This window comes from Dryobates pubescens, chromosome 20, assembly GCF_014839835.1.
Source record: "Dryobates pubescens isolate bDryPub1 chromosome 20, bDryPub1.pri, whole genome shotgun sequence".
NCBI classification, from domain to species: domain Eukaryota; kingdom Metazoa; phylum Chordata; class Aves; order Piciformes; family Picidae; genus Dryobates; species Dryobates pubescens.
The window spans coordinates 7,956,134-7,974,063 of record NC_071631.1 but is presented as its reverse complement, the minus strand read 5'-3'; the positions used below and the strand labels follow the sequence as shown (position 1 = coordinate 7,974,063).

The window sequence follows — 17,930 nt, the reverse complement described above, 5'->3', positions numbered from 1 at the left end:
TTCTGAGGCATCAGATTAATGTTTCTGTGATCAGCTCCTGTACAGCTCTCCACACAGGAGTTTTGTGCATGCCCCTGTAAAAGCAGGTCAGTGTTTCCAGCTCATTTCACTCTAAGAAGCAGGGACCACAGCATTAAAGCTGGAGGAAGCACTGCTGTTGCTGATCCAAAGTCAGCCCAGCTTACAGAGAGCACTGCAAGCAGTCCTGGGCCAGTGTCTAAACTGCAAGAGGAGGAAGCTCTGACACAGGCTTTTGAAAGTGTTTATTGATGGCTGTTAGATGGAATGATGGCGCAATAGTGCAAACCACTGTGCAAGTGGGAGAACACCTCCCTCCCCAGCTTCACATTTACTGTATTACACAGGAGACATGGAATAAGGGTTAAATACAAAATGGGTCAGTATGCTGCATTTACCACACTCAGTTGGGCTTTGGACAGATCTCTGTTCCCTCAGTGGATGTCAGTTCAGAGCTACATCAGAGCGGGGAGTGGCTGCTACCTTCAGACTAGCTCTACTGGCAAGACAGCTGGAACCAGCCCTCTTCTGCTTGCACACTCATCCTCAGCCTGCAAAACCCAGCACTTCACTCAGCCAGCTGCTGCACCTCGTTTCATAAAGAATGGGAAATGCCAGATGTTCACAAGCCACACATAATATTTACTGGCACACTACAGGTGAGATTCAAGAGTACTTCTTCAGAAGCAAGATTTCATCTACCAGTCATCTATCTTGCTAGCTGGCAAACTTTGGTGACCACTTCCTTACCTTTGTGTGACTTTTCTCCCTGGAAGTTTCTGCAAACAAATAGGAGAGTGCAGCTAAACTTTGTATTTCTAGTGCTTGAGAGTCAGCATGGGAAGGTCCAATAATAAACAACCAGCTAAGGTCTCTAAGGAAGTTGCATTGTTAGATTGTAACTCTCAGAACATCCTGTCCTCAAATGTGGAATTTGGGGGGGGGAGAAAAAAAACAAACCACCACCCAAACCATGCTGAGAAAAGAAACACCACAAGGCTACACTGAGCAGCACACAGTGGTTCCAGCTGTGTTCCATGCATGCTTCTCCTTGCCATTCACATCTGCAGTGACATCTTTCTCTTCAAGAGAATTGATGACCACAACCACTTGGAAACTAATAAAACCATGGGGCAGGTACTGGAGACTCTAAGAAACTGCTGGACCAAGGTAATGTGCATCACTGTTGTGCCCTCTTTGAAGGTCATTCTTATTCCAGTCCACCAAAGCTACCCACACACAGGAAATGCTACAGGGTTGCCACTTGTCAAAAACAAGACAGCTCCACTTATTGATCACACTTCAGCATACAGTTGGGACAGGGAATAATACAGTACAGAAAGCAAACCCACGAGATAGATCTCTGTTACATAAAACAAGATAATTTGTATAGAAACTGATAAATACTGTCTCCATGGTTCACTAATTCCAAACACTAGTTATCTGCACATTAGTTGCTAATATCTATTACTAGGAGTAGTTCCAGCTTGTGCTCTCTCAATTCATTTCCCAGCCTGGTCAGCCTGTTCGCTCTGAGGGAAGGGAATCTCAGCAGTGAGACTAGGATCCACCTGGAGAGTTCATTTTGCTGATGACATCCAGATAATGAGTCCTATGATTATACAGGCCACAGTAAGGCCAAGAATCAGGATACAGATCTTCTTACGGGATTTCTTCTAAGAAAAGAAGACAAAAAGCCACTGACACCAGGAGCAGATGACAAGGAAAAGCAAATCCTCCACTCAATGTCACTGATTCAGCAAACCAGAGCACCTGGTACCTGTGCTTGTTCAAGAGAAGCAGCCAGTGTGGGCTGAGCACTTCTGCGTGTTCCTTAAACTGCTAAATGGTTTTAGTTTCAGGAGCACGATGGTCTAAGAGGTGCAGTTAAGTCTAAATGTGACAAGCTCTGCTCCCCTTAAGGAACAAGCTTGATGTCAAGCTGGCCACAAAAAAGAGCACCTGGGAACACCTACCACAAGCTTGTCATCCCAAGGGACACCAGCATGGCTTCAGAGGAAGGCCACACATCTGTTTAGATCTTCCAAGTAAGTAATACAACTGCTGAGCAGTTCTCTGATACAATCTCCCCTCAGCCACTTGGGGCTGGTGTGGCAATAGTGTTGCATTTCCACAGCCTAAATGATTTACTGTGCAGGTACTCTACTTGCACTGGACAGCTTGGATCACTTTATTCATCATAGAAAACTCCAGGCTGTCCACACACCCCAAATGGTTTTAACCTGATATCTAAGTATGTGAGGATACCACTTTCTTCTCCATCCAGAGAAACACATCCAAAGCTCCCGGGCTGGGATTTGTAACACACCTCAAAGCTTTCTAAAGGAAGCTACAGAGGGGGAGAAAACTGCTAACTAAATGCTGCCAGAGAGTAAAAGCTTTTCCCCCCTTGTGTTCAACAGCACAGGAGTTTCATTGCCACTGAACAGCTTGGGAGTCTGAGTTTCAATCTTGTGTGGAAGCCTCAAGCCCCAGCAGTGAGACTCTGTGTGGCACTGACTGAAGCAGGACCCTTTTTCCCTCACACAACTTGGACCTACAGGGACAGCAATGATGAAAGGAACCCACAGAAAACATTGAATATCCTACACAAGGGAGACTGAAGCAGCAGTGAGAACTACTGCAAGAGGTTTGATGGGACAGGGACAACAGGACAGAAACCTAGGAGTTAGAAAGAAGGGTGCTGCAAATCCCAGTCACTGGCAGCTTCCTGAGCCTGGGCAAGGATTTCTGTGCATCAGAGCCTTGGCTGATGTTTACAAGATGGAGAAAACAGGAGAATTTGTTCTTGCTCAATTGCTCTGACTCCTGAGAACAGCAAGGACAGCTGAGCACTGAACTTGCTGAGCACCCCTACACAGAGGAGCAGACACAACCTCTGCAGCAGAAGGCTCATGCCAGTGCTGCGTTGTTGACTCAAGTGCTTTCTTATTCCTTGCAGCACAGTTCTGAGTGAGTGCCAGCTTGCAGGAGCTGTCTTCAAAAATGCTTGGTGTGCTGCAGTCCCCACTCTGTGTCTTATCCTGTCTGTTCCATTACTGCTCAACAGTCCCAGCAGACAGAATTTACCTGATAATAGGCAGCCCTCTGTAACTGCTCACTGGCTCTTTCCACGTGGACTTCTGCACTTTCCACATTGGCCTCTATGCTATCTATGGAAAAAAGAAGAGAACTCATTTCAGAGCTTCAAGTGCCTGAAAATGAAACCAATAAGCAATGCAATGCTTTTAAGCCAAAACACTGGGAAAATGAATCTATGTGGGCATAACAGGTAGCAAACAAGAAGTCCCAAGACACTTACCAATCATATCTCCTTGATCATGAATCATCATGGCTAAATCCTTAAATATCTGATTGACATCCAAAATGTCTGCCTGAAGACAACAGTTTAAGAAGTTACAACAAACATCAGGTACAATTTTTCTGATCTTCATTCTCAGTTCCTCTTCTGAGCATTGCCAAAAGGTCAGGACAGATACCACCATTCACTGAGCAAGGTTCCTTGATGCTACCATCTGTGGAACCTGGGTTTAACACAGGAGCCTACAATATTCCTGCTATGGAATATCTCTTTCATGGCACCAGCAATTAACAATCTGGGACTGAGATGAACATCATAACTTGAGTCATTCCTGCCATCTCTGAAGGACCACCAGTCAGCACCAAAGGAAAATGTACCTAGTGTCCCTCAACAGGAGCAGGGAGACTGATCCTGGTATCAGTCCTCTCTACAAGGAACTCTATTCCTCCACCTTCAGATCTCCTCAGCCCATCCCATTAGTTAGCACTGCAAGACTTCTTTGGATTATCTCCCAATACTGCCAAACTGTGCAGGATCTACTGGTCACCTCTAATTGCCTGATTGCTGTTTCTCTTTCTTTAATGAGTTCAAGGTCCTGTTCAGTTATTGCCACATCTTCGTCCTGAGACTGCATTTGATTCCAATCTTCACTGCTGGAAAGAGATGGAAAGGAAGTTGGACTCTTTCTCTCAGCACAGCTGTTTCCCCCCTCCATTTACAGCAAAGTGCCAGTGAGTTCAAGCTGAAAAGTTTCCTACAAGACACCCCCCAAGCTCCTGGCCCTGCAGCTGTATACAGAGACAGGGCTGGTTTGTGACAACCTACAAACTGGAACATTTGAAACCAAGGACAAATGAAGAGGCTGGAAAGCACTGAGTTAGGTGCACAGGTCTAGGAGGTGAGAGTTATCTGCAGCACCACAGAGGAAGCCTTCTGACTTCAGTTCTAACTTCTCCTGTACTTTTTTCCCAAGTCCTTGTACCTTCCTCCTCTGTCACCATCCCCTAAACCAGGAGAAATCAAAGTGAAAGTCTTGACAGAGAGCAGGCTGCAAGCACAACAGGACCAGAATGAAAGATTCTGCATTCAAAGAGTCTCAGCTGCTATTTGGACTTTGGAGATTAAAGGGTTATAGTCTTTGAACTCATTGGTCTAGCAAGAACCTCACACACCAAGAGATGTTAAAATACAAATAGCTGTGCATGCCAGGCTCCCTCTCTCCTGATAAGCTGGCACCAGTTACAGTGGAGGCAGCACCTCAAACACCTCTATGTACCTGCAATGTTCAGCATATAAAGTTCTTCAAGGGCAGCATGTCCTTCTCAGCACAGAGGTGTGCTGGAAAGCACTGCAACATTCCAGTGTTAGGTACACAACAGCACACAGCAAGTCTTAAAGTCTCAAGGTGCCAAAGGGAATGAAAATAAACCCCAGGAGTAGCTCAGAGACAGCTGATCAGGCTCAGTCCAGCTGCAGGATGACAGCAGGGTTTCAGATATCTAAAGGAGAACTTTCTGGCATGTAGCACACCTTTGAGTGCAGAGCAGCTGTTGTGTGTCACTGTCTCTCACCAAGCTAGGAGCCTCTGCATGAACAGGTACCTGTCTGGTTCCCCTTGCAGTGACACTCATCACAGCATCTGTGTATCACAGAATCACAGAAACATCCAGGTTGGAAAAGACCCTTGGGATCATCAGGTCCAACCATTGACCCTACTCTACAAAGTCCCCAAGCACCACATCCAAACCACCTTTGAACACATCCAGGGTTGGTGACTCAGCCACCTCCCTGGGCAGTCCAACTGGCCATGGGCTACTGAATGAGCTGCACACCAAGAGCTGCCCTGCTGAGGTGCAGTTTGCTGGGTGTGTGAGCCAGGTCTCCTGGTTTAGAAAGCTGAAGGATTTATACAGACAGTGCTGACAGATTTAATTCCAGTTCTCTCCAACAGCACAAAGTGAGACATGGGTCAGAGACACTCCTGCAGTGCCTTGAGTTCTCTCCCCACCCCATGCAGCTGCTGAGCACTTTCCAAGCCTGTCAGCTCTGCAGGCACACAGTTACTGCTCTGGCAGGTGACAGAAGTGCTCTGTTCTGTGCATGTTCCAGGACTAGTTTGCCAGTGCACACATCCAGGACCTCTCAGTTTTAGGCAGCTTCATCCACTACTCTAATAGCTCCAAGAGGGCTGCTGGAGAACACCCAAACCCATGACAGTGGCTCTTTGTGGAAGGAGTCACAGTGAGAGAAACCCTGTCTGCTGATCTTGTGCTCATAGTCCAGAAAGTGAGGAGCTCTAACTGCCACACTCTAGGGACTCTACTCTCCTCCTCAGGGCAGCAAACCCACATTTAGGAGGATAAAACTCTGTCCCAGGCAGTTCTTTTTTGACACTGCATATTTAAAGCACTGTAACAACTGCATTTCAAATCCTTCTGCTTTGCATTCCACTAGCAGAGCCTTGCCCAATTTACCATAACATCTCTCACCACAAAATCTTCAGAGAGTTAAAAGCAGAAGACCAGGAGCAGAAGGCACAGTTACCTATCAAAGGACACAAGCTGCTCTTCTCTGAACCGCTCATCAGCCTGCAAGACAGAAAGCAGTTATTAGCCTTGATGAGTGTCAGGGCCCCTCCCCAAACCAACAGGCGAATCTTGAATCACAGAATGGGAGGGCTTGGAAGGGACCTCTACAGATCAAGTCCAATCCCCCTGCCAGGGCAGGATCACCCAGGGCAGGACACAGGAACACATCCAGGTGGGTCTGGAAAGTCTGAAGACGAGGAGGCTCCACAACCTCTCTGGGCAGCCTGCTCCAGGCTCCAGCACCCTCACAGGGACAAAGTTTTCCCTTCTGTTCCTGTGGCACCTCCTCTGCTCCAGCTTGCCCCCAGTGCCCCTTGTGCTGTCCTTGGACATCCCTGAGCAAAGCCTGGCTCCAGCCCTGCACATCTTTATCCCCAGCGATGAGGGCAGCCCTCAGGCTCCTCTGCTCCCAGCTCCAAGCCGCAGTTCCCTCAGCCTGTCCTCACAGGGAGATGTTCCACTGCCTGCAGCAGCTTTGTGGCTCTGCACTGGACTCTCTCAAGCAGTTCCCTGAGGTCCTTCTTGAACTGAGGGGCCCAGAACTGCACACAAGATTCCATATGCAGTCTCACCAGGCAGGGTAAAGCATGTCTGTCCAGAGAGATCTTTGAGAAAGCCACTGGCACTTCAACTTCCAGATTTAAATAAGGTTAATTTAGATCCACATTAATCTTTAGGTGCAATTTTTAGATTCAGACTGTCTCTGCAAGTCAGAGCAATCAAAGCACCTGCTCTGTTTACTCAGCTCTGCTGTCATTGTTTGGCATTTCTTTTCTCAACAGACAGCAAAAGGTTCTCAGTGATACCCAACAGATCAATGTGTTCCCTTGGAGCAGTTCTGAATGGTTGCTTAACACAAAGCCCCAAGGCAAGGGGACAAAAATGGCCTTTTTATTACAAATTCTGAGGGCTTTGTCAAAATCCAACAGAAGAAGGAGAAGGTTTGAACATACACTGGAGGTACTGGCAGCAAGAAACTAAAGAAACCCAGGGTGAGATTTGAGATGCAATTTAAGGTGTGGGCAGCTTCCAAATGATCTCCTACATTTCATAGTCCAGGGCTGATGTCAAGCAAAGAGCAGCCTGCAGCACTTTGTGAGTAGCTCTACTTGGACTTCCCATCTCATCCTCACAACATTTGCAACTACCAGGTTCACAGCCACAGAATGCTCTGGGTTGGAAGGGACCAGCAAAGCTCATCCAGTCCAACCCCCTGCACTCAGCAGAGACATCCTCCACTAGATCAGGTTGCCCAGAGCCTGTCCAGCCTCACCTTGAATGTCTCCAGGGATGAAGCCTCAACCACCTCCCTGGGCAACCTGTTCCAGTCTTCCACCACTCTCATGGTGCAGAACTTGTTCCTCACATCCAGTCTAAATCTGTTCTAGCCTGAAGCCATTGTCCCCATCCTGTTCCTGCAGGCCTTTGTCAACAGGCTCTCTCCATCCTTCTTGTAGCCTCCTTCAGGTACTGGAAGGCTGCTCTAAGTCTCCCTGGAGCCTTCTTTTCTCCAGGCTGAACACCCCCAGCTCCCTCAGCCTGTCTTTGTAGCAGAGGTTCTCCAACCCCTGATGTTTTTTGTGGCCCTCCTCTACTAACATTCACAAGGAGCACACCCAAATCAGTGCCTGCTTACAACATCTGCAATGGGACTAACACCCCCACACCTCATCTGCCCTCAGGAAGGTGTCAGCAGGTCGGCAGGGAGGCACAAGATCTCTCCAAACCTCCCAGTTCTCTCCATCAGCAGCAGCTTTGGTCTCAGTACTCACAGAGATACGGGAGCCAGCTCTGGCCCTCGCCACAGTCTCCTTTTCCTTCTCTGACACTCTCCTCTGGACTGCCTGGAAGTTGTTCAGGGCTGTGGAGAAGTCGTTCATCAAACGCTCCTTCTGAAGCCTCTGCTGGCGCTGCAGGAACAAAACCCAGAGCTCAGATGTGGCCATTCCTGGCAAGGTCACTGCCAGACCCTTCCTGCCAACCACAACACCGAGTGCTGCCACTCCAGGGATCTTCTGGGGTGCCTGGGAGAACGAACCCCCAGCCTGTTTAAATTCTTCCTCCTGAGTGCTCTGTGCCTTGCCTGCTGCAGAACACTTTCGGGGCAGTAAGGTTCCTCTAATTTTAGTCCAGTTCTAAGTGTGAAGTTGAGAGCTCTGCTGCATCACTGCTTTCATTCAAAGCATGGCCCAGGAGCCTGCCACATTTAACCATGTACCTTTTGGCTGCTACAATGTCTTAGCCAATCTGGAGCTACTTAACTTCCTCATGCCCTGCTAAGACAACCCCTAACTTTCTGCCAATCATAGGAAGCCCACAGCTCCAGGACTGATGCCAACACCCATGAGCCACTGCCATGAGCTCTCTCCCCCAGCCATGCCACACTACAAGCCTGCTGTTATTTGGCCAGAGAACATCCTTAGTCCTGATAACCATTGCAGTTCATCTTTTCTCCCCATGTTACAGTATCAACTTATTTAGCTTCCACAGAGCATCTCCCTGGAGTGCTGACATCCCAGGTAGGGGAAACAAGCTGTGAAAAACCCTGGCCCAGGGATGCTCACATAGAAGCATGGAATGGTTTAGCTTGGAAGGGATCTTAAAGCTCATCCAGTTCCAACCCCCTGCCATGGGCAGGGACACCAGCCCAGGGTGCTCAAGGCCTCATCCAGCCTGGCTTGAACACCTCCAGGCAGGGGACAGCCACAGCCTCCCTGGGCAATCTGTGCCAGTGTCTCCCCACCCTCACTCTCAACAATTTCTTCCTCATCTCCAGTCTCAATCTGCCCTCTCCTAGCTCAAAGCCATTGTCCCTCATCCTGGCACTCCCAGCCCTTGTCACAAGTCCCTCCCCAGCTTTCCTGGAGCCCTTTCAGGTACTGGAAGGCTGCTCTGAGGTCTCCCTGGAGCCTTCTCTTCTCCAGGCTGAGCAGCCCCAACTCTCCCAGCCTGTCCCCACAGTCCTCTGATGATCTTTGTGGCCTCTTCTGGACCCTCTCCAACAGTTCCATGTCCTTGTGCTGGGGGCCCCCAAGCTGAACAAGCTCAGTTTTTATGTTTTCTATTGAAGGTGTTCCAAACAGCTGCCTCAAACTGCAGGCTTTCCACTTCTGCAATCCTTCAATGAGTTTCTATCAAGGCCTCAGCAATTCCAAGGAAATAAATGTTGGCAATTAATTTCTTCTGCCCTAAACCACGACAGCAGCCTCCAATACACTGCAGCCTCCATATGAGCCATCCAGAAGCAATAATCCTTGTGCCAGCTACTGCTGACTGCCTGGACTGCTCCAGCAGCCTCCACTGCCCATCCCTGCAGCACTCAGTGAGATGCACATGACAGGATTTTGATCACCAGAGGGAGATTAACAAACAGGCAAAACGTGGCCATGCTTGCAACTGGCACATAAACCTCCAACCCCAGAATTAGCCTGGGACAACATCTGCTGACCCACATCCAAACAGCAGCCCCAGGCTGAGACACATCAGGCCTGTGGCACTCACTGGAAGCAGAGCAAGGAAATGCCAGCAGCAGAGGACTGTCCCTTCATTTTTCCATAGGAAGGGAGGACTCAAGAGGCTGTTTGGCAAGAGCCAAAGTCAGAAGCTCTGCCTCACTGTATTTTGCTTTATTCAACTGAGAGTCAGGTGAGTCAGCTGTTCCCTGCTGCTGATCAATCCCATGCAAGGGGAAGCTGTTTGGGGTGCTCACATTTCACACTGATGTGCAGTTGGCTGGGAGTTATCCTAAAAGCTGCCCCAGAGCACTGTTAATAACATTGCTGAAAAATAACTGTGTTTAAAATTATTACTAAGCAGTCACAGAATGGCTCAGGTTGGAAGGGACCTCAGAGATCATCAACCTCCTCACCATAGGCAGGGACACCTCCCAGCCAGACTCAGCTGCTCAGGGCCTCATCCAGCCCAGCCTTGAACACGTCCAGGCAGGAGGCATCCACAGCCTCCCTGGGCAGCCTGTGCCAGAGCCTCATCACCCTCACACTCAAGAACTTCTTCCTCAGCTCCAGTCTAACCTTGCTCTGCCTCAGCTTCAAATCCTTCCCCCTTGGCCTGTCTCCAGACACCCTCAGGAAGTCTCTCTGCAGCCTTCCTGCAGGATCCCTTCAGGTACTGGAAGGCAGCTCTGAGGTCCCCCATGAGTCATCTCTTCTCCAGGCTGCACAGCCCCAGCTCCCTCAGCCTGGCCTCACAGCAGAGCTGCTCCAGCCCTTGGATCATCTTTGTGGCCTCCTTTGGACTCACTCCACAGCTCTGTGTCCTTCTTCTGCTGAGGACACCAGAACTGGAGGCAGTGTTGGAGGTGAGGTCTCAGCAGAGCAGAGTCCAGGGGCAGAATCCCCTCTCTTGCCCTATTAAATATTAAAGGTGATTTACTCAGAAAAGCAGCACTGCATCCTCCAACCTCCCCAAACATTGATGGCTGCCTGCTCTCATGTGATGAAGTTTTGTACCTCTTTGCCTCCAGGAAATGTTGTTTTGCCAGTGTCACAAGCAGACAGAATGCATCCAGTGTGCCTCCTCCAACAACTCTGCAGAAGGCTGCTCTCTCTGAGGCTGTGGTCTAAGCTAGTTTCATGAACTGAGTGCTGTGAAAATCTGGGCAGGCAGATCCTGTGTACCTACCTGTTCAGAGGCAGAGAGGGGAAGTGGCAGAGACGCCAGCTCCTTGAGATACTCATTGGTCTCCTTGGCCAGGCGGTTTGCAGAGTGCTGGAGCTGCTGTCTGAAAGGGCAAGCACAGGAACAAAAGCTTCTACCTGCAATGCAGACTCTGAGCATTTCCCTTTCCAACACAATGACCAAGCAGGGGGGCTGAGATGGCCCACAGTTTATCACAGAATGCTCTGGGTTGGAAGGGACCTCCAAAGCTCATCCAGTCCAATCCCTGCAGTCAGCAGGAACATCCTCCACTAGACCAGGTTACCCAGAGCCCTGTTGAGCCTCACCTTGAATATCTCCAGGGATGGGGTCCCAGACTCCTCCCTGGGCAACCTGTTGCAGTGTTCCACCACTCTCCTGGTACAGAACTTGTTCCTCACATCCAATCTCAATCTGCTCTGCTCTCATTTCAAACCACTGTCCCTCATCCTGTCCCTGCAGGCCTTTGGGAACAGTCCCTCTGCAGCCTTCTTGTAGCCCTTCAGGTACTGGAAGGCTGCTCTAAGTTCTCCCTGAATCCTTCTCCAGGCTGAACAACCCCAGCTCCCTCAGCCTGTCTTTACAGCAGAGCTGCTGCAGCCCCCTGGATCATTTTCCTGGCCCTCCTCTGGACCCTCTCCATCTTTCTGGTGAGGTTTTCCCCCTAATGGAACAGAGAGGCACATTTAGCTTTTACCATCAACTGGACTCTGGACTACACTTTAAGAAGGGGTTCAAAGTCCTGTGCTCCCTGCTAATCAGGAGGTTTTAAAAGATAAGAGAGAGAAACTCAAGGAAGAGAGAACTTCTCTCAGTGAGCAGCATCGGTTTTTAGTGTGAACTCTTTCTGTGCCAGGTGGTAACTGCTCACTTGAGAACTGCCAACTCCATTGGTGAAATGCCCATTTGATACAGATACAGAGACTCAGAGATACTAAATTCTTATATTTTGGTGAGAATTAATGGTCAGAGGGAGGAAGGATCCAGCTCCTGCTTTGGGAAGTGCAAGGCTTTCCCTTGAGCCTTCAGGTTTTCCAGCAACATTTCAACTCAAAGCTGTGGTTGCAAAGGATGCAGTGCAGCAGCACCTTCACCAGCACCACACTGCAGACAGTCCTGGCACTGAACTTCATGCATCAAAGGTGCAGCTGATGAGACAGACTGCCAGGGCTCCACTGAGAACAGAGCCAGGAGGTTTATTTTGCAGTCTAGGACTGCAAACCAGGAAGGCACAAAGCACTGAACCAAGGGCCAGGCCCTTTGCCACTCAGTGGATGCAAGATGCTGAAGTGAAGCTCAGCAGCCCAGTAGCCACACAGAGTGCTCAGGCTGGGGAAGCTGAGCTGCAGTGTGAGCTGAATAACTCCACCACACATTTTGGTGTTAAGTTTTATGGCAGCTGACTGTTTGTGGAGCACAACCACTCTAGCCCTAAAGAGCAGGGCCACTTCTACAACACAATTAACTGGAAAGCTATTTGATTAGTGTTTAGTTCCTTAATCTATAGATTAAATACAGATCCAGGCAACGAAGCAGCTCAGACAAACTCTCCTCTCCACCAGCCAGGCTCCAATCTGATCATCTCACCTGATCTCCCCCTTCTAATGCAAGGTGATTACCAGCACCAGCCATCAACTTCCCTAAACTCAGCTGTTCTAAAGCTGGGCAAGTTGCAGATTCAGAGATTCTCCTCAGGAGATGCAGGCAGAATTACTTACAGGTTTTCTTTAATGACTCTACAAATGACTCTTCTCCTAACTTGCTGTTTGTGCATCCCAAGGCTGTGAAAGATGCCCAGACACAGGCTGCCTGCTCAGCCTCTCGAGGGCTCAGTTTGGACAACGTCTTCCCCACAGCCACATTCTCCTGAAATGACATGTGGCATTTCGGCTGCACATGGGCTGGCTAATCTTTCTAGTGCCTAAATCCACCTGTCCCACAAGCTACTCCCTCATCATTTATTGGTCTTCCTGGCTGGTTTTGCTTATTGCTTTTACAAGAGGGCCAAATGTCTCCTGTGGCACAGGTGTGTTGTAAGTCACAAGTGAAGCTACTATGGCTAGTTCTCAGAGTCCAGCTAATGCATGCCTGATGTCCTCTCACCCCTTTACAAGTAACCTAAAGATTCTCTAACCATTCCTGTAGCTCTGAATGGCTTCTCCAGAGTCCTGCAGAAACACCTCCATTCATCCAGTAACTGACTTACTGCAGCCAGTCATTTCTGATCAGTAGGACTGCATTAAATGTAGCTCATCAAGCGTCTCCAAAGCAAGGTCCTCTCAGGATGCAGATAAAAATGAAACACACAAATGTTAGCTCAGTTAATACTTACAAGTTCTCCTGGAGCTTGCTGGAATCCTGCTTGGTTCCCAGCTGGATCATCAAATTCTTTATCTGAGCAGCTGAAGATAAAAAGATGAGTTAGGAAGACAAGTTCTAGTGGATTTCATCCCTCCAGCTTTCCCCCAAGAATATGTCTCAAGGTTTGACTTGACTGAAGCTGTCAAGTCACCTCCTTTCCTCACTTCCATTCCTTGCTTTAAATGCAAACTGGTTTTGAAACATCCCCATTTGGACACAATCCAGCCCAACAGAGCAGCCCTCAGATGAAGAAGTGACAGTGATACACCCTCAGGGACAAGTGCATGGACCTAAAAGCTTTGCACTCCTCTTCCTCATCCTTTTCAGACCAACTAACACACCTGGTGCAGCAGATACAGGCTGGAGGGAAGGGATGCCATCCAGATTAAGGACCTTGACAGGCTGGAGAGATGGGCCCAGGACAACCTCATGAGGTTCAACAAGGCCAAGTGCAAGGTCTTGCAGCTGGGTCAGGGCAATCCCAGGCACTGATATAGGCTGGGCAGGGACTGGCTTGAGAGCAGCCCTGAAGAAAAGGACTTGGGGGTGCTGGGGGATGAGAAGCTCAACAGGAGCCAGCAGTCAGCACTTGCAGCCCAGAGAGCCAAGCAGAGCCTGGGCTGCAGCAAAAGAAGCATAGCCAGCAGGGTGAGGGAAGGGATTCTCCCCCTCTGCTCCGACCCCGCCTGGAGTTTGTGTTCAGTTCTGGAGCCTCTGTTCCAGGAAGGATCTGGAGGTGCTGGAAGGTGTCCAGAGAAGGGCCATGAGGATGAGCAGAGGGCTGGAGCTGCTCTGCTATGAGGACAGACTGAGGGAGTTTGGGTTGTTCAGTCTGGAGAGGAGAAAGCTCTGAGGAGACCTAATTGTGGCCTTCCAGTGTCTGAGGGAGGCTACAGGAAAGCTGGGGAGGGACTTTTAAGGGTGTCAGGGAGTGATAGGGCTGGGGGGGATGGAGCAAAACTAGAAATGGGTAGACTCAGATTGGATGTTAGGAAGAAGTTGTTCCCCATGAGGGTGGTGAGAGACTGGCACAGGTTGCCCAGGGAGGTGGTAGAAGCCTCATCCCTGGAGGTTTTTGCAGCCAGGCTGGAGGTGGCTGTGAGCAACCTGCTGTAGTGTGAGGTGTCCCTGGGGATGGCAGGGGGGTTGGGACTGGCTGAGCCTTGAGCTCCCTTCCAACCCTAATAATTCTATGATTCTCTGGTTGATTCTGCTAGTTCTGTCTTTTAGGATATCAGTGCTGCACAAGAACTTTATTATGCTGTGTTGCATAATAAAGTCCAGCACAAACAATCCTTCAAGAAGAGCAGACAGCAAATTACCCTTCATGATTAGCTTGCACTGATCTGCAATCAGGCTGTTGTGAGGAGAGCTACTCCAGTCCTCTTTCCCCCTGTGTTTTCCCCATTTCCCCCTGTAGGCACTGCTGAACATGCAAGCACACAGAGAATCATCTCAAACTGCTAACCCACCTGGCACACAAACCAGTCTTCTCTGCCCACTTTCTCTACCTCAGATTATTTTTGGACATATCAACAAGCTGAGCCACTTCATTCTGCAGCTGCACAACTGCTGCCATTGCTGGAGATGCTGGGTGCTCATGGCAGCAGCACAATGGTTGCCTGGCTCCAATCAATCAAGAAATCAAATGTTGTCCCATCAAGCATTAAGAGACAAGATCTAGGAGGATCAGCTTAATACAGCTCTGCAGGCAGTTGAACTGAGTTGAGATATCCCTTCAGCAAGAGCTACTCTGCCCTGGTGTGGCTGCATCTGGAATACTGTGCCCAGTTCTGGGCCCCTCAGTTCAAGAAGGGCTTCAGGCAACTGCCTGAAAGGGTCCAGAGCAGAGGCACAGGCAGTGAGACATCTCCCTGTGAGGACAGGCTGAGGGAGCTGGGGCTTAGAGCAGAGGAGCCTGAGGGCTGCCCTCATTGCTGGGGATAAAGATGTGCAGGGCTGGAGCCAGGCTCTGCTCAGGGATGTCCAAGGGCAACACAAGGGGCACTGGGGGCAAGCTGGAGCAGAGCAGGTGCCACAGGAACAGAAGGGAAAACTTTGTCCCTGTGAGGCTGCTGAAGGCCTGGAGCAGGCTGCCCAGAGAGGTTGTGGAGTCTCCTTCTCTGAAGACATTCAAAAGCTGCCTGGATGTGTTCCTGGGTGAGCCACCCTAGGTGACTTTGCCTTAGCAGGGTCATTGGACCCAATCTCCAGGGGTCCCTTCCAACCCCTACCATTCTGTGATTCTGTGAAGAGCTCCTTCCAGTTCAGTGACAGCCCTCCCACTGGTGCTGCTTTCAGCCTGGAGCAGGCCACTCCAGGTCCCTCACTGTGTTTCTGGAGAAACATCAGATTCCTCCAACAGGCCCTTCCTTTAATGCCCAGTGGTTTAGAGCAAGGCTAAGGCTGCAATATGATGTGTCAGTAATTAGGCAACGATTCTGCCTTTGCATCCAACACGACTCAGAATTCCAGGCTCCAAAGCAGCAAGGATCTGTTCAGCTGCTACACTCAGCTGAACATGACTTTAACAGGCAAGGCTGCAGGTACCTGACAGCTCTGTCAGCCACAGGAAGGTCAGAAGAGTTCACAGTCACATCAAAGAGGCAAAAGCCACATGGAGTACACCCTGTGTGTGGATATCAAAGAGCTCTAATGTCCAGATACTTTATGATCTATTTTCTTCCTCCACTGGGAGAAAACTGTTTCTGAGTCCCACTTCTGTGCCAGCTCTGTGCTTCCTGTCCTGCTCTGAGCCAGGTCCAGCAGCTTGCTATGCTTCAGTTTACCTCAGCCAGCAGCAGTGCAGAGAGGCTACACAGGGTCAGAGCAAAGTGTCTGGGAGGCCAAAGGAGCTCCTGACTTGATTCTCTGCATAGTGAGTACTCACATGGCACAGAGAGCTTCCTCAACCAGCACCTTTCAGTTTCCAAACCCCTTCAATTTTAGGCTGTAAAGCCTTCCCCACAGTGTCTATTTTACACTTAAGATTACCTAAACCATTTCAATCTCTGCTCCAGATGCCTAGGTAATCTAGCAGTCTTGCAAGCAACAGCTCTGCCACCTCAGGTCACCCCTTTTCTATTCATTTTGTGAGAAATACTACCTACACTTTCCCAAAAGCAGTCAATGATAGTGGTCTCCACGGTTTGCTGGGTAAGGAATGGAAGGGGAAATGAGGAGAGGCTTAAAGCTTCAGGATCTCTGCTCCCAGGCTTCAATGGCAAGCTTTTATAAGTGTAGTAAAGTTAATGACCAGAACGTTCAGTCAGATGTTCTGCCGGTTCCCACCCACCCTGATACAATCTCTAAGGCTGTTTGTTTCATGTGTGAATGTCAGTGTGCCCAGACAGGGTGGCTGCTGGTCATGAGACGGTGGAAGCTTGCCCTGTGAGGAAGAGAAGCTGAACTACGTCGAAGGGGAAGCTCACAGCAGTGCCACGGGAGGGAGGCAGGGTGTAAAGAAAAAAAGGGGAAAGCCCAGACAGCTCCTGTGTGCTTCGGTGAGCTCAGGAGCAACTCAGCTAGCAGCTGTGCCTGTACTACAAGGAAACGACCGCAGCAGCTCCAGCTGTGCTAATAGCTTTGTGCAACCGAATTGGGTACGTCAACAACTTCAGGAAGAACCAATGAGTTCCACTGACTTTGCCCTAAAACCCCTGCGGATCGGGACAACGAAGGCCTTTTTTAGCAGCGAGGGTGGGATCAAAGCCTCTTTTGGAAGTAAGCAGTATTTCAGCGATCAATACAAGGATTTCAAACGATTAGCTGATGACACACTGATCACTGTCTCCAACCACAGCCACACGACCAGGAAACTGCAAGCCCCTTGCCTTCAGGGCAGCCTGTCCGGCTGAAGCCTTCCCTGCGGAAGGCCAGCGGTGAGGAGGGCAGGGGCAGCTCCGCGCCAGCAGCTGCCGTGCGGCTTCCCCCGCGCCCTGCGCACGGCTGGGGGACATCCGCGACAGCCTCCGCTGCCCGCTGCCGCCTCAGCGCCCGCTGACGGCCCCGCAAGGCGGACCGCAAGCCGGGGGCGGCGGAGGGCTTCGGCGCCGCTGGAAACGCGCAGCTCGGCCACGGCGCCGCAAACCCCGCAGCAAAGCCAGGGCAGCGGCGGACGAGCTGCTAGGGACCGGGTACGGCGGAGGGGGCTCCGCTGCCGGCAGCTCACGGTGCGGGGCTCTGCGGCTCCCCCCGCCCGGCACCGCCCTGACGGAGGCTCCGCCAGCCCCGGGGAACGGCGGCTCCCGCGGGACCCCGAGCAGAGCACCCCCGCGGCCCCGGCGGGGCGCTGCCGGGCTGGGCCGCCCGGTTCCCCCCCCGGGCCCGGGCGCACTCACTGTACTGCGCGATGCGCTGCACGTTGGCGCTGCATGTCTGGATGATGCTGCCGAAGTCCCGCGGCGGGGCCGGCGGCCCGGGGCGGTAGGGGTCCAGCGGTCCGTACGACATGGTTGGGGCGGGAGCAGGGAGCGCAGCGCCGCCGGGCCCAGCTGACAGAGACGCGCCGGCTCCGCGCATGCGCGGCCGTGTGACGGAGCCCCGCGCACGCCCCGGGCGCGGCCCCGGCGCCTGCGCGCTCCAGGGGCGGGGTGCCCGCGGCTGCCGTGGCAACGCGGCGCGCGCCCCGCCCGCGCCCGTCGCGGGGAGAGGTCGCTGCGTGCGGCGCGGCCCGCGGCCGGCCCTGGCGGCAGGCTCCGTGCGTGCGGGCTCCGTACCTGCGCGTGGGCAGGGAAAGCTGCGCCCTCCGCTGGCTCCCTGCCAGGGCGCAACTACGATTCTTCAGCTGGGTGGGACAGGAGGCTTCCTGATCCACCTCATCCTGTGGCCAGATGCCAGGAACCGCCCGAGGGCAGCGGGGGAAGCTGTCACTGCAGACCCGCAGAGAGCCAAGCCTGGCTTCACAGGATCACAGAATGCCAGGTTGGAAGGCGCCCCAAGCACCACCTGGTCCAAGCTTTCTCGGTGATGGTGGAGTTGAAATC

At 51.2% G+C, this 17,930-nt stretch overlaps 1 protein-coding gene across 2 annotated transcripts; it reads right to left on the bottom strand.

Annotated features, from left to right (window-relative positions):
* Positions 1-250: 250 nt before the first annotated feature.
* Positions 251-17,484, bottom strand: STX12 (syntaxin 12). Of its 2 annotated transcripts, none has more exons than XM_054170344.1 (9): positions 17,286-17,484; positions 12,917-12,986; positions 10,570-10,669; positions 7,701-7,838; positions 5,885-5,928; positions 3,888-3,990; positions 3,341-3,413; positions 3,109-3,191; positions 251-1,694 (listed from the first exon to the last, which is right to left on the bottom strand). In XM_054170344.1, exons 1-9 carry the CDS (start codon positions 17,464-17,466, stop codon positions 1,599-1,601), a joined length of 888 nt encoding a protein of 295 aa, XP_054026319.1. In that variant the 5' UTR covers positions 17,467-17,484; the 3' UTR covers positions 251-1,598. The 2 variants fall into 2 exon arrangements, with proteins under 2 accessions (XP_054026319.1, XP_054026318.1); XM_054170343.1 differs by having other exon boundaries at positions 3,888-3,993; positions 17,286-17,483.
* Between the last annotated feature and the right edge of the window lie 446 nt (positions 17,485-17,930).